This window comes from Notothenia coriiceps, unplaced genomic scaffold (genome assembly GCF_000735185.1).
Source record: "Notothenia coriiceps isolate Sejong01 unplaced genomic scaffold, NC01 NC01_scaffold00024668, whole genome shotgun sequence".
Lineage (NCBI taxonomy): Eukaryota > Metazoa > Chordata > Actinopteri > Perciformes > Nototheniidae > Notothenia > Notothenia coriiceps.
Genome location: NW_011357369.1, coordinates 3,736,703 through 3,753,400, shown reverse-complemented (window position 1 = coordinate 3,753,400; position 16,698 = coordinate 3,736,703). Strand labels below are relative to the sequence as shown.

The following is a 16,698-nucleotide window of genomic DNA, read 5'->3' as shown; positions in this document are numbered from 1 at the left end:
TGTTGGAGGAGGGGCTCTGTAAGGAAGTGGCAGATTTTTTGCGGCTGTGTATTTTCAAATTCTAGAGCACTCGAGCTGGTTTCTCCAAAATTACCTACCCCACCTTTAACTGCAGAAAAAGAAAGTGAGTATTTTGTTGTAAAGTGCATCTCTAATTAGATGATTAGAATTTTAAAGATATGTTTGTGTTATTTACTGAAATCCATTTCCCTTTAGAGATAATAATCAGACTCATATTGGCACTACACAATGCTATATACATTCATGGGTATTGATGTATTCCTCATTTAGACAGCAGGGACTGGGAAAGCCCAAACTAAACTAAATTAGCATCACTGCAGTGTCAAAGGATACTTGTTCACACTCCACTGAGTCCGGTGCATGCAAATGTTGTATCTGAACTACTCAACAATCAGCCATAATTGGCTACATCTAATGCCACCAAAAGACATCAACAGATTATAATGAATCGGCCATGAATTGTCTTTATATAACTAGACACAAAAAAATATCTTTTAGGAAGTGTCAAACTAAATTCCATAAAAAAAACAGCATTCATTACTTAACCTTCATTACCATACAAAATATCACATCAACGTTTTTTATGCTGAAGCCTGGTCTTCTGGAGAATACTTGATGGGACCGAGATAATAAAAAAAACTATGAAGAGACTCGCACAGAGACAGACAGATGAGACAGGGAATGGAAAAGCACAGTTGGACAAAGAGAAATGGGTTTGGAAGGGGATCAAGTGTAAAAAGGGTGTGTAGGTGAAGGAAATGAGGGAGGCTAAAGACAAAGGGGAAGGAGATAAATGCTTCAGACAGGAAGCAGAATAAAAAGGATGGATGGAGACAGAAAGGTGCTATAAATGAGTGTTTTGGCCTCTAAAGACCAGTAAGCAGCCAGCTAAGCAGGCGTCTAGTTCAGGTGCTATCATGCCTTCCTCACAGGCTCTGTATTGACTGACTCTGTTGGGGAGAGGGGGACTGGGAAGTGATAATTGGCGATGTGCTTGCCTGGCGAGTAGCCTGCAACCCCCAGCAGGGCGAACACACACACACACACACACACACACACACACACACACACACACACACACACACACACAATGGGGAGGTTACACTGTGATAAATCTTGCGTGTTTCACACATGGGGGGCCTGGCTCTCATTATCTCATCCATCAGCTGGAGGAGGATCTGGAATCTGCTCCTTGATGTTCTCAGTGAGCGACGTTACCTCCACACACTGATCTGAGGTCAGGAGGAGGGGCTGCTGTCAGCTGGAGGCCATTAAACGCTATCCAAGAATATAACCAAACTGTCCAAGAAACGGGGTCAAAGCAGGGCGAAAACAAATCAGTAAAAGCATGTATTTAATATCTAGCTTGAAGTGAATATATCTGCAATGTCCTTGTTGTTTTGAGTTTGAATCTTTACAGTTTGGTCTCTCTGGATGAAAGCATCAGCTAAATGTAATGTAATGTATAATAAAAGCTAACTGTCCCTTGCTTGTTAAGTGGGTAGCTTACGTTTGTTGTGTTGTGCTAGCTAGACTCGAGATTCAAAGGTTTTATTTGTCAAAGGAGGGGGGGGGAAATCTATAAAAGCATGATGTTGTTATTTATAGTAGCTGTCTAGTGAGGTTTGTTGTTGTTGATTAACGTATTCACAGTATGGTCCGCCTGCTAACGGGGTTTCCACATTACCACAGGCGGTCGGCTTGAGACAGTAACAATCAATTCATTAATGTTATCACTGCCTTCTTATTCAATACCTTGAATGTGCACTTATTTGATTTGATGTTATTCAAATGTGCTTTATTTAAAAAGGAAGTCGAGTAATTTTTGTGTTTTATCCGAACCGTTTCAAATGTCTCCTGTCTGATTCTGGAGCTTGAAGTCTCTGATGATACATGTTGGGGAAATCCTGAATGTCCTCTTCCAATATCAGAGTGACATGACAACAAAGATCAAGCCGGGAACGAATGATTATTAAAAATAAGTATTCAGAAAAAGTCCGGATTTTGAGAAAAAGTCAGTATTTTCAGATTTTGAGAAACAGTTAGTATTTTGAGAAAAAAATCTGTACTTTGAAATTTTGAGAAAAAGTCAGTATTTTGAAATTTTGAGAAAAAGTCAGTATTTTGACATTTTGAGAAAAAGTCAGTATTTTGAGAAAAAAAACAGTATTTTGAGAAAAAATCGGAATTTTGAGGAAAAAGTCTGAATTTTTAGATTTTATTCAGAAAAAGTTTGAGATTTTATTCAGAAAAAGTCTGCATTTTGAGATAAAGTCTGAATTTTGAGAAAAAGTCTGAATTTTGAGGAAAATGTCTACACTTTGAGATTCTGAGAAAAAGTCAGTATTTTTAAATTTTTTGAAAAAATCTGTATTTTGANTCCAAACGGAATAAATATAATTAATTATTATTAATACGTTAAGTCTTGTTCATTGTTTTTCACTTTTATTAAATGTTTGATATTTCCGGCACAGACCCTTTCATACCGTCAATGCGCGATAGAAACAACAGAAAGTGCGACAGTTTAAAGAGCCTGTGACAGCATCCCGACAACTGTTGTGCAATGAAATATTGGGCTACTAGTCATCTCGAACCGTTTAAAAAAGAAGGTGCGATACCGTTCCGATAAATATCAATAATTTCGAACATTGCAGGCAAATTCCTTCGACTCATTTTGAAGTTTTGGGGGAAGCCGGAAGTGACGTCAATGCGGGAACGCTTCACTGTGCGGCGAGAGAACCAAACATGGACAAAGTGTGTTGTCATGCGTAGAAATGGTGAATTACTGAGTTTAGGCACGTTAATAACGTTTTAATGAAGTTGACTACAGTATATTCATATTTGTCAGTGCTTTCATGTCAATTCGGCGAACATAAACATAAATGATCGTGGTGAAGATGATGATTAAATTAGGATAAAATTCGGTAATGAGAGCTGCTGAATTTCCTCCCGTCGGATGTGATATAAAAACAAATCGATTATTTTTGTAGTTGTAAACTCAAGTGGATGAAACTACATTTATTAGTGCTTTCATGTCAATTCGGCGAACATATAATACATTAAATTATCGTGAGGATGATGATTTAAAAATCGTTTGTTTGAGCCGGTCTGCATTTCCTGATGAGAAAACAAACCGATGCTTTTTGTAGTTGTAGTACACCAACATGGATTAAACGTGTGTTTTTTTTTACCACAATGTTGGTGAAATTAATGGATAAAATGCACGGATTATTATTATTATTATTATTCCCACTCCGATCGGGACACTAGGTCCACCGTTTCCCCCAGCAGCGAGGCTCCCTCCGTTGACAGTTTACGTGGGCTGGGCTGGGTGCAGTGGCGGACTGGCCATCGGGACGAATCCCGATGGGCCGGTACCGAAGTGGGCCGGTCGGATAAGTCACTAGCACATCCCCCACTCCCCCCGTTGACAACTTACTAGCGGTACCGAAGTGGGCCGGTCGAGAGTCCCGGGCTGATTTTTAGTCCCAGTCCACCACTGGCTACATGACCGTATGATCGCCCATATTGACGCACCTAATTCCTAAACTTCTAACAGATACAAAATAAACCGATCCTTCAGCCTCATATGAGCTCTCAGACACGTTCAAAATTAANACAAAGGAGGTAAACAAGCACCCTTTAAAGAGCCTGTGACAGCCTCCTAACTGACGGTTCGAGATGACTAGTAGCCCAATATTTCATTGCACAACAGTTGTTAGGAGGCTGTCACAGGCTCTTTAAAGGGTGCTTGTTTACCTCCTTTGTGCTACTGAGGGGCCCTTGAGAGGCAACAGATCAAGTTCATTATTATAAAAAAAGTACAACTTCAACAGTGAAACATGATCTTTTCATCCCTGAAAATGGTTTATGTTGGCTTGAAATATGTTTAATAGGTTCAGCTCTTCCCTATATACTGTAGAGGAGATTTCTGTGCAGGCCACAAACCTGTGGAAAAACACTTCAATGCACCACGCATCCCAAAGGTACATTACTGACATATGGTGACCTAGAAGGAGAACCAGATACATGCTTCAAAGTGTGAGTCCTGGCTCCACCAATTCCATAGGCATTTATTCTCAAATCAAAAACATATGTATTTATATGAAGCAACTGTCTGGCTGACTGAACCACTGATCATCATCTGGGATTTCGTTACTATTTGGAAAATCAATCAAAGCAGTGAAACGTTGTATTGGTAGATAAGCTCTAGATAAATGAGCAATTGTAGCCAGTGGTCATAAAAAAATGTTAATTTCCTGTCCTTGAGTTTGTTGTTGATGTGCCGCTGGAGCTCAGCGCCGCTCCGGATTGAAGAAAACAAAGTCGGCAGGTGTGCGTTTGATCTAACTGAATGACATTTACCCAGGTACCCTCGAGAGTAGAAAAGCACTGTAAAGACCTTTGTTGTCTCAGCTCCAATGAAAACAGCTGGAAGAATGTATTCTTGGTTACTCAGTGCAGATTGTGACCTCGACACTGGAGATGTGTTAAGAATATTCTTCTGTGATAGATTTCTACTCAGCCCCTTGCATCTGTATATTATCTATTGGACCTTTATTCCTTTTTGTCTCTTTTGTATTTTCACACTCACCCCAGTCTCCCCTCGTCTCTCCTGTTTACTCAATTCTTCCTCTTGTTTCTAAGCTTACCTCTCTCTCTAATTAACAACTACTGTAGCCTCTATCTGCCTTGGCAAACCCCTAAGGACGGGGCTGAAAAGAGAGACAGCACAAGGGAAATAAGAACATTAAGATAGAGATGAGAGAAATCAACTGAGCCAGAGACAAACTGGTAAAGAGTGACGGAGAGAAATGGATAAAAAAAAGTATTTAGATGGTTGGTTGTTAGAACCTCTACTAACCCATCGTTGGACAAATGTTCAGAATTAAACAGCTATTGTGTTTTCATTCAACTGAATATATTTTTATAAATGAATAAACCAATGTTAACATGCTTTTCATTAAATTAACATAGTCTGACGCGAACACCGTTCACAGCCTCTCTAGAAACCATCTGTCTCTGTAGAGCCATCAGAGACTTCAGGACAACATCAAACGATGCTGTAGATCTCGAGCTACTTGACTGCATGTAGTGGGTGCCATGTGTGAAGCAGTCCATTTTTATGGCTTGAGGCTCAGCTGGTGTATATCGTTAAGGGTGGAGCCCGTGTGTGTGTGTGTGTGTGTGTGTGTGTGTGTGTGTGTGTGTGTGTGTGTGTGTGTGTGTGTGTGTGTGTGTGTGTGTGTGTGTGTGTGTGTGTGTGTGTGTGTGTGTGTGTGTGTGTGTGTGTGTGTGTGTGTAGATGCTTAGAACTTACGGCTTCAATAAGACACTTTAGGCAAGCAAATGCACTTTTAGAGGCACGCAAATGCTCTGTGATTAACTCATATACGGTTTCTCATGCACATATACAGGTGTGCCACTACAGTGAATATGTCACCATGGAGACTGGAAAGCCGAAACATGTGCAAGTGCGCACACACACACACACATCCACACAAACATACAAATTGGAAGGGTAAAATGACAGTGTAAGTCAGCTGGTCTGAATGGTTAAGAGCTGTTTGCCCAAATGAAGAAAAAGATAACCACCACCAAAAACACCATCAACCAAATTTGCAAGCATTAACAAACACACAGCTGGAAAGGAGCATGTATGTGTGTGTACATGTTTTAGTGAATGTGGTTGCTGCATTAGCTTTACAGATTTATTACAAGTATCGATTAAACGTTGACGTCCGACATCACACGCACGCACCAAAGCACTGAGTCAACAATACATTGAAAAATGGCTGTTTATATCCACAGCACTCCACACTCGTAAATGATGAAGTATGGACTTTGCACCTGTGCTCACACACTCACACACAGACACACAGGCCTACAGACACACAGCGCAGCATGCAAACCCACCTTGAACACCTGCCACAACAAAGAGCTACCTGCTCCAATACAAAGACAAACACCACTTATACGACACAGAAACACACACATACATACACACTCTCTTTAGTTAGCACGTTGCACTGCATCATCTGATTAAAATAATTGATTGTCCAGGACTATTTGCACCACAAAGCTATACCGATAATATGAACTGAGGGAGACAAGTATCTTGCCAGCAAATCTAAACACACACAGCCGATGGATCAGACAGGTTGTGACTTACCTCCACCTCCTCCGAGCAGAGTCTTGTTGGCTGAAAGAGAGACAAGAAAGAAGAAATACTCATGAAACAAACATGTCTGAAAACAACTACGTATCAACTGGTGGACGTACATGCAATTATTCAAAATGTTAAATGGGCACAGCTGAAGTCAAGGTTATACTACATCAAATCAGTGTAAAAACATCAATTTAGAGCTAAAGCTATTAATTACTTAAACAAACAGTTAATTATTATAATGTTTTGAAAACTGATTAACTGGATGGTTTTCAAGAATACTAAACACCTGATATTACGATTGTGTAAATGTTTAATGCATATCTGCTAGCCAGCACATGTGAACATCAACTTGGACTGTAAGAACTTGTGATGAGCAGAAAAAAGACATTTTTTAATATAATACATAATCATCAGTTTAATGAAATAATGAAACAAACATGTCTGAACATGTCAGTAGTGATGCCGTGTGGTAAAGGTGGTAGTTTTGATTACTGTTTGCAAAAGAGAAATCACCAATCAGTGTTAAAATGCTCTGTACTACCTTGACCTTTCACCAGAGGGTTAAAAAAACATCATCATCCACCGCACCTCATCACTGTATTTATTTAAAGCTGAGTTCAGAACATTCTTTTGCACTGATGCGTGGGTGTGATGTTCAGAATCTCTGATCTCAAAGGCTTAATCAAGTCTAATTGGTTGAGTTTTGTGTACTGAAATAACTTTTGTTTATATTTACTGGCTGGAGGAAACGTCTCCACATTTGTCCTTGGGAGCATGATTTGTTATTGGTGCCAGCATCGCTCAACAAGAGTGGTTCCCAACCCAAGGGCTCACAGTGCCGCTGGGTTTGCCAAGCAGCGATTAATTGCATTCACCTGGCATTGCAGGTGTAACTCCGTGATTAGATGGTAGAACGAGAAGCAGCAGGCTCTGAGTCCCGTCGATGAGGACTGAGAAGAATAGCTCCACTGACTGCAAAGCTAATGAAAAATAACTCATGCTGAGCTTGTAGTCCAAAGGAAAATAAACAACTCTGTGCGACTAAACAGGAAGATAAAACGGTTCAATTTGTCTTCAAGTAGATCATACAGGGACTTTATACCAAGGATAACAAGGAGGTGATAGTAGCTTAAATTCAATAAAAAAAAATGTAAAGCTCTTTTAAAGAGAGAAAAGTCGAGATGTAATACTCGTAGCCATGGCTGGCAACAAACCATTATCTTCCCTGCAGGAATCAAGTCACTGCACATGTGTAAATAGTGTGAATTACTGGGTGATAAGGTAGGCTTCTGCAGCTTCTGAAATGTGCAATTTCCAAGTGTTGTTCTCACCCACATATTCATAAGTCAGCAGTGCTAGCCTGGGGGGATCTGCAGAGCTTTCAGAAAACTCAAACCTGACCATAAACTCATAAAAATCATGTTTTCCAATTCTTTCCCTGCTCGTGGATCAAATTTGTGGTTGCTGTGACCATGTTAGGAAAATCTGATAAGCACATAATCTGCCTGGGAGGGACAGCTACAAAGTTACCTCAAAACACACAGGGGACTTTTCTTATTTAAGTTACTGTTTGCCGGCATTGAGCCAATTGGACACGCACTCAGATGGTGCATCAGGCAACTTTAAAAAGAGGAAAAAAGACTAAATCCCCAAGCTGTCTTTCCCTCAAAAGAATCCTCTATTCTTCAACATTTTCACCATCCCCCACTGCCTCATTAATGGTAAACCCCACTTAATTGCAGCCTTTAAACACACTAGCCTTCTCTGCATATGTCTCACTGACATCTCCCTAAGTAAATATCTCCACTCAGTTTGAGTATGTGCAGCTCAATACAGCATGAGCTGAAAAAGAGGAAGTTATTTAATGTGAATGAGTGAGGGGATTTCAAGTGCACATCTTATTTAAGAGCTGATAGATCTTACTGAGAACTGAAATAAAGCTCATTCAGATGTAAAAGACCAGACAATAAAATGTCTCCATTAGGTCTCCCATTCTACCTCTGCTGTTTAGCTGCAGGCCGTATAAGAGTGATATTCCATATTGTTAAATATGTCCATGTTGACTAACACGCCCAAGGCCATCTGACTGGTGAAAGGTTTCTCATTTATAGGAAGGGAAACTGCCTGAAGGAGAGACGATGCATCATGCACAGTTACCACAGTGGTAACACCGGGACTGGGAGACACCAGCTGTTTGTAATTCATATCGTGCTGGAGGTTTGTATCTTTAAAATACTTCTTAAGATAGTATCAGGGATTTACAACATTTTAGATGAAGGTCTTAATTAGATGGATGTTTGTATATCAGTTTATAGCAAACATCTGTCCAATCAAAAGTAACACATCATGTAAAAAGTCACATTAGGATCAAAAAGTTGTAATATATCTGCCAAAAATAAAAAATAAATAAAAATAATGCATTACATTTTTTATTAGAGCGCTTTTACAGGTGCTCAAAGCGCTTTACAATTACACATTACACATATTAGACATGTAAGAGTCATTACTGTGGACATTACCCACAGGAGCAAAATGCGGAAAAGTGTCTTGCCCAAGGATATACACATTACTAAATCTAATCATATCTACATAAATCCATGTATTACTTTGTTTTATTTCCATCAACATATATGAGAAAGTACGTGTGTTTTAGGGTATGTAGAATTCATGCAGTTTAAAATGAGAGGGAATATTCAACAGATGCTATCTGGTTATTAAGTGTTAGAGAAATCTCACTCGTCACCGGCTTGAGTTTCAATATCAGGATACATGTATTTATTATCCTTGCAAGAATGGAAGTAGTCATCACACACAGAGAATTTGGTACGATTAGTTCCTTCAGATGCTTGTATAAAGAGAGGGTGTTACAAGATGCAAGAATACCGGTTCAAAGCAGTATTCAATGATTAGTTCAGATTAGCTATGGCTCACGTAAGGAATACATATGACAGTCATATGCCTATCTCCATAGAGGCGGAATCATCATGTTAATCGTTGTCACATAGCTTAGCATATTCCTAAAACAGTGTGTCCTGATGCTCTTCTAGGTAATCATACATCCCATCATGTACATAGTTACAGTTGGGCCTTTGTTATCATGTGCTACTCTGATATTGGAAGAGTACATTCAGTATTTTCCCAACATTAGGTCTAAGGATTTGAGGTACTTTGGGTTATTTTTGTGAATTGTATCTTCCAAATTGATACCATTATAAATAAGAGTTTTGGTCAGATGTCAAGACAGAAATCTACAAATGTCATGTGCATGCTATTGTTAGCCATTTGGTAGAGTAAGCTATGTAACAGTTACACTGGTAATTAATGAGTGTAAATATTTAGGAATAACTCATCTTTGTTGATACAGTTTGGTAACAAAACATTTAAAATAGCCTCTTCTTCCCGGCCTCAGCGACATCAGACGCACACGTCCCTTGACCACAGATTAGGGTTAGGCTGCTCGTAAACAGTTTGAAGCAAACTTTTAAGTTAGTCATATCAAGTCTGAAATGTTCTTCCATCACAGCAGCTCAATTTGCAACATTAGCAAGGACAAATATTTAAGACAAGATATGAGGAGATAGACATTTGCAACCTATTTTATTCTAGTGATGTATAGATCTCCACCTAGTAAAGCACATGTTATGGGTGGGCTAACTTTGGACCCTATGGAGAGCTCGTGCAGCCAACTCCAGCACAACTATGGCAATTTCACTTCAAACAGGATTAGAAAGTTGGGGTCCGGGAACGTTTTGAGCAAATGACAGAGATGGTAATGTGGGACCAGCGGTCGCATCACACTTGGTAAAGAGACTCAAAATGTTGTCACAGTTGGACCGGGTGGATAAATCCTGACCAGGAGGAAAGCACTAAGGGGTTCCTTCAGTGCACTTTAAATTTGAAAATATACCCATGGATGCTTTTACTGTTATGTGCCAGATTATGACGGTAAATGCAATTCAGGATTGATCTTGTGGAAATGTATTTTTCATTATCTTCCCTACTTCCTGTCTTGTCTACAGTACATGTATGTCAGTTTATGTCACACATTTTTTTCGATGTCATTGCAGTAAAGCCCAGTGAGCACAATCACACAGTGCTAGTGAAACCCTCCACTCAAAACACAAAATGGTTTATGGCTGTATTGCCTTCTGTATTACTCAGGCTGCCTTGTAGAAATCTGTATCTCTGCCTCTGCGGCGATGGATTTCTCTCTGTAAAACTGATGAGCGGTTGCTGCAAAATGGTTTGTGAAACGTAGACCTTCTCTTTCCATCTGAAGGACTGACAACCAAGGGCTGGCGGTAACGGATGTTTTAGATTGCTGAAATATTTTTTCTACTCCTTTGTAGCTGCTGGAAATGTCACAGTGAGAGGTGACACTGTCTGTGTTTGGACAGCTTTCATCAGAAATAAGGACAATATTGCACGAAATGTTAACAGAAAGGCCCCAGAAACCCAGGACATGGCCAGCAGAACGGAAAAGAAATGCGTTGGTGGGAAGGTGATGCTGCGGGCACCGGTGAGACAGTGAAATACAATCCTAGAAGTAAGGTTTGAGTAATAGATTTTCAACACTGCACCAGGGTTTGAAAGACTATGAGAACAGAAGGTAACAGAAATACATATTGTGGAATTACAGCTCACTTTACAAAGCAATCTATCAGGAATGTGGGTAAAAATGTACGTGACTGATTACATCCACCAACCTATCTTTCCTTCACTTTAAAACGAGTTCAACACAATGGATGTCTTTGAGGATTGTACAGCGTGCACTGTTGTACGATTTAATGAATCAAGACAACGAAGACATGCAAAAGACACTGAGCTCTTGCCTAAGACGTGGTCAGACGTCACGTTGTTTGAAGTATACTGTACCCTAAACAATTATATAACTCTTCTCAGCTTTTACTTCACTGCAGCTCCCTGGAAGGTGCATTAAACACTTGGACTGCTTACCATTCTTATAGTGTTACAATAATAATTTGTCATAGTAGGTATGAAAAACAGTACTTTTTTTTTGTTCATACAGGGTTTGCTGCACAGGAAGTTCACAAAATATATTCCCACATCCTATTTTTATTTTATTTCTTTTATTTCAGAGGTCTAGCGAGTTTAAATTTAAAACTTTTACCTTCACTGGTACAGGAACAGAATAATTCTTTTTATTTTATTGCCTCCTTTCAAATTCATCTCTCTTGAAATCTTTATTCATGGGATTATATAATTATTAAAATCCTATTATGTAAGGTACAATAGTGCTGTGATGAATTATCAATGATCACATGTAATACCGCTGTTCTCTGTGTAGATACATAGGCGCTTGAGAAAAAACAGCCTCTGAGCCCTTTGGGGAAACAAAAGCATGAAAGCCACCAAAATACTCATGTTTATGCAGAATCACACACACACACACACACACACACACACACACACACACACACACACACACACACACACACACACACACACACACACACACACACACACACACACACACACACACGATGAACACTCAACAGGGTAGAGGGTACATGTTGGTTTTAACAGATGGTGAAACACTTTCCCTTGAGTATCGACATTACTCTCTCTCGGCTTCTCTCACTATNGTGTGTGTGTGTGTGTGTGTGTGTGTGTGTGTGCATATGTAATGTGTGTGTGTGTGTGTGTGTGTGTGTGTGTGTCGTGCTGTGTGTGTGTATGGTATGTGTAATGTGTATGTGTATGTGTGTGTGTGTGTGTGTTCCACCACTTGTAAGTAAAAAATGGAGTGGTGTTTACTCACGAAAAAAGTAGAAAAAAATTGTTTTGAAACGCAGGAGCACGAGACCTGTGAAAAAATACGTAATCGGGGAACGAGGAAGTGACTACATAGTTAGATCGGTCGAGAGGGAAGGGGGGGAGGGGAAAGGAGGCAAAGAGGGGGAGTAACACTAAACGAATGGAGGGCCTCCTTCTCTTCATATGAGGTAAACAACAAAATAAAAGGGTCCGTTTAAATCAGGGACGCAGAGGAAAGAGGTGGGAAGAGGTGGGAGTTTGAGAGAATGGGAAACAGGAGACAGGGGACAGGGAGTGAGTGAGAAGCCAGTGGGGAGGGAGGGAGAAAGAGAAGAGGGCGAGGGAGGTAGGGGACTGTGGAGTGGTGAGAAGGAGGAGGTGAGGGAGGGACAGTTGAATGCGGAGGGAGGAGGGGAGAGAGAGAGACATACATCAACATTATATTGAATAGTGGGACTAGGGAAGGGGTGAGGCCATTACCACAGGAGACTCTTCTCGAATCGGTGCGAAATAAATAGGCCGAGCCATAATCACTAAGGTTAATCTGCAGATTACGGTTATTCTCTTTTCTTTCGACATATCGGAGGTACATACAATCGTGGCGCCCTCTCCCCTCAAGAACGCAGACTGTGTGTGTGTGTGTGTGTGTGTGTGTGTGTGTGTGTGTGTGTGTGCGTCAATAGCAATGATGTTGTTGGTAATGATAACAAGATAAAATATCCTTAACTTGAAGCTCTAAGTTAAACCAGCCTTCTGTCTTTGCTTTCTGCAGCCCTCCATCTTATTTTTCTTTCTCTCTGCTCTACGCGCCTCTCCCCCTTATTCCCCAGGCCCCAGTGCAACCTGTTTGTGTATTCCTCCCTCTCCAGCTTCACTTTCCATCCCTCCCTTTCTCTCTCTCCTCTACTTACTCGCCCCAACCACAATTATACCTCTTTCAGGCATTTAATTTCTAGCCATCATTTGGGCTGTCGACTAGAGAACGCCAATCAATTTGCTAGTGCTCTGTAAAGAACAAAGATACGTATACGCTGTAGGAGAGTGGAAAGTATTAGTGGAAACTTGATCCTTAGGATGAAATAAAACATAACTTTTCATCAAAGAAAGAAGAATCTGAACAGAATTAAGAAAGACGAGTAGAACATTTGTGCAGCAGTTAAGGACAGAGTTAACTCAAAGTTTTTCCTAGATGGATCGACTAAGGGATTCATAATTAATAAAAGGCTAAAAGGATTTTTTTTAAATACCTTTTTCCATTTCAAGATATTTTTCTTTTTTGCAGCTCCTACTTGTATTTTTGCTTTATTGGCTTTCCTTTGCCCTTCAGCAAATGTAGTTCCAGAGTCTCCCTGTGCATGTGCTTTTGTTATCACCCACCATGATCTAAAAGGCCTGTGTTCTACCTCAAGGCTGTGACTGTAACGTTACGAACACAGATAAACACTCTTTCATCCCAACAACACAAACATCTTGACGTTTCTGACTCTGTGATGGCGCTCTGAAAGAAACTACAAGTGAGGCTGAACAATAACCCTTGAGCAGAGTGTGTATTTATTAGAGCTGAGCTGGTGTGATAGTTACATTTTTAATTGACATGTGATGAGCCTAATGTTGCTCATTAGCTCCTTTGCAAACGTTCAGACCTGCGGAAACACTACGACACAAAGCAGATCACTTCTAATTAATGCTAAGAAAAAAGTAACAAAAAGGGATAGATCTTAAACAGCTTAGACACTTAAAAGTTGACCAGAGTCCAACTTGATGCAAACGAGCAGGGATGTGGTGGAAAATGGACAAATGAAGGTTTGGTTTTTCTGATTTTTTCCCCCTGCTATAACCCTCCTGTTACTTGTGTTTCTACAACAGCTGGCTACAGTGTGTGTACTCCCTCAACAAGTCCAAAGTAAAAACTGAAACCATAAGAGAGAGAAACTCAGTGATTTGGTGCCACAGAAATCAATGTATCATTATTATTATTATTATAGACAGGCTTGGACATCTGATTGACAACTGAAGGAATATTGTTTTTTCTTTATATTAACTAATACTAAAATTAGTATTATATTAAAATAAATTAAGACAAAATGAATACCATCACTCATTTGTTTAGTTTTTAAGCCTTTGTTGAGACCACACAATACTGACATAAATGAGAGCTTTTCTGATTTGGGATTAGCATTTGATTTTACAATGCACAACTGATTAATAAATAAATTCAGAAGTGGCATTTTAAATCAAAAATACATAGTTGTAGTCCCAAGTTCCTAACACTACCTGAAGTTGTTTTTAAGAAGTATGTGTTGCAGTATTGTTGCATCTTTATTTTGATAATTCGTTTTGGAATATATTTGATTTAAATAATGTCAGTGAGCTGTCTATGAGCTGGAGAAGTTAATTTTTACAACATATACAACTTCTATAACCCTAGACACAAAATAACAACTAACTAATAACTCAGTGGTTCAGTAGCTGACTTCTCCAAGTCTAAGAAACATCATATTGGATCACCCGCCCAATTAAAAAAGAAAAGGCTGAGTGATTCCTCCTTTTCTAATAGCACACATATTGGTTGATTGAATTGCTCAAGATTCTATAAACATTTAGTAAATAGCAATATTCGTACAGAAGACTAAGTACTGTAGCACAAAGCAACACAACGGCAGGTGATGTCAGCCTGTTGCCTGACTGTCTTCTCTTTCTTTATAAACATCACTAAACGTGCAGCCTCAGAAGACCAGACATCTATGGTTTTGCTCGCCTTCTAAACCTTTAACAACACAATAGGTAAAGAAAAAAAAGATTTATCCTCATGTAAGAACCTTCAGAAAAGGATCAACCAATATGAACAACATGCATGAGGAAGAGGACAGCTTGGTGATAAAAGCTTTATATCGCTTTCTGTGGTCTGGTTTTTACAATCAGTGTAATTATCCATGCAAATGTTCTGCATTTTTATATAGATCGTTAAATATTAATTAAACTTTTGGCCAACCCTGTTTATTGCATCATTCTTATTAAGTATATAAAAAGGTAGGACATGAATACAGAATAAAATCATATTTTATTGTAAGGTTAAATCAACAAACTGCTTTTTATAACTCATTTTGCACCTTTATGCTATTCATTATTTTCCTTTTCAGGTGTTGGTTACATGTATGGGTTTTATTGCAATTTGAAGGGATTAAGTAAGTAACATGCTTTACCCTAATTTAAATAGACAATAATTGCCTGCACAGGGCTATTAGGCTGATAGCATGAGGGATAACTAGACCATAAATTACAGTAATTTACCGCTGACACACTCATAGTTCCTGTAGGAATATGAATGCTATTTTTCATTACGTAAAAAAAGAAAGGAAAATTATCCTGAATTATAACAGTGTGCAATTAGCACTGTCAGATTGTGTACGTGTATCAGTGTGATAGGGGGGAAATATCTCAATATGTAATGCAATACAACAGCCAATGCACAAAATACCATATCATAGTCCTGTAGAGATGAATGAATACTTCTTTGATACAGAACAACAACTGATAATGTACAAAACAGTTGGAAGACATGAAAAAATATGACTTTATATTAGTATTGGTGGATATACAGTATATGATGTATTTAGAGCAGTGATACCATTATAGCAAAAGCAGTGACTGTTTTTCGAAACTGCAAAATGTACGGTCACAATCCACCAAAAAAAATGTGTTTGTGTTCTATTTGTGTGTCAAATTGAATATCGGCCAAGGTATTAATATGTCCTCTCAACTTAAAAAATAATGATATCAGATGCTTATTCAAAAATGCAGTATAGGCCAAGCTCTAGCTTCTACTCTAATAATGTCTCATTCAGACTGTGACTCTGGGTCTGACTATGAGAGTGGCTTAAATTGAATCGGACTGTTTCCTGGGAAGCCGTCTCTGGAAGAGCGCCAGAGGGTGCTGGTGGTGCAGCTGCACCCGTAACGTGGCCCCGAGGGGCCCGCACGAGCCCTCTGATGCTGTGTGCTGATGAGCACATAAATCTGTGTACCTGTGTGTGTTAGTTTGGAGTAAAGGTTTGTTTTGTTGCACCCATGTTCCAGTGAAAGCTACATTTAATAATGCTGTGTATGCAGCACCTTACGGGCTAAGCTGCGGTAACTGCCCGAAGGTAATAAATGCAAATTAATTGTGAGGTGTGCCTCTTACGCAAATAAAAACAATCATTGGTCACAAAGACTGTATTAAAACGCATCAACATCAGCTGAACCAGTGTGGACTCCCAGTCATTAGCAGAGAACATACTCTCCCGTCCTGTCAGCCTAGAGCCTGATGTCAGTGCCTGTATGTTCGAATTAAAACTCAACCTGACTCCAACATATAGATCCCCTTTTCTACTTTACTGCCTAGTATACCTCATCCCTCCCCTCAAGAACTGAAGAGCACTCATTTACTATCTAAAGGGCCCCCAACTGGCTCACAGGCCCAGCCCTAAATGTAGGCGGCCCCCATACAGTCAGTGTGTCATTTTTGAGTTTGTGTGTGTGTGTGTGTGTGTGTGTGTGTGTGTGTGTGTGTGTGTGTGTGTGTGTCAACCTATATGTGTGTGTGCGTGTGCGTGTGTGTGTGTGTGCGCGCACCTGTCAGTGCTTGTTGAGTAGTCGGTAATTGCTGGACCGTGGTGACCTGCTGAACCCCTGTAACAGAGCTCAGAGCCACAGTAGAGTACCCCCAGAACACACACATGCACGCGCAC

The 16,698-nt window shown here is 39.7% G+C and overlaps 1 protein-coding gene across 1 annotated transcript in view; it reads right to left on the bottom strand.

Annotated features, from left to right (window-relative positions):
* macrod1 (mono-ADP ribosylhydrolase 1) overlaps positions 1-16,698 on the bottom strand; it is a gene marked incomplete at its 3' end in the record, with an annotated part of 107,569 nt that overhangs the window by 38,679 nt on the left and 52,192 nt on the right. The window contains exon 4 of the mRNA XM_010782978.1: positions 6,194-6,223. Within this exon, the coding sequence (XP_010781280.1) occupies positions 6,194-6,223 (30 nt within the window). The remainder of the gene's footprint in view (positions 1-6,193; positions 6,224-16,698) is intronic.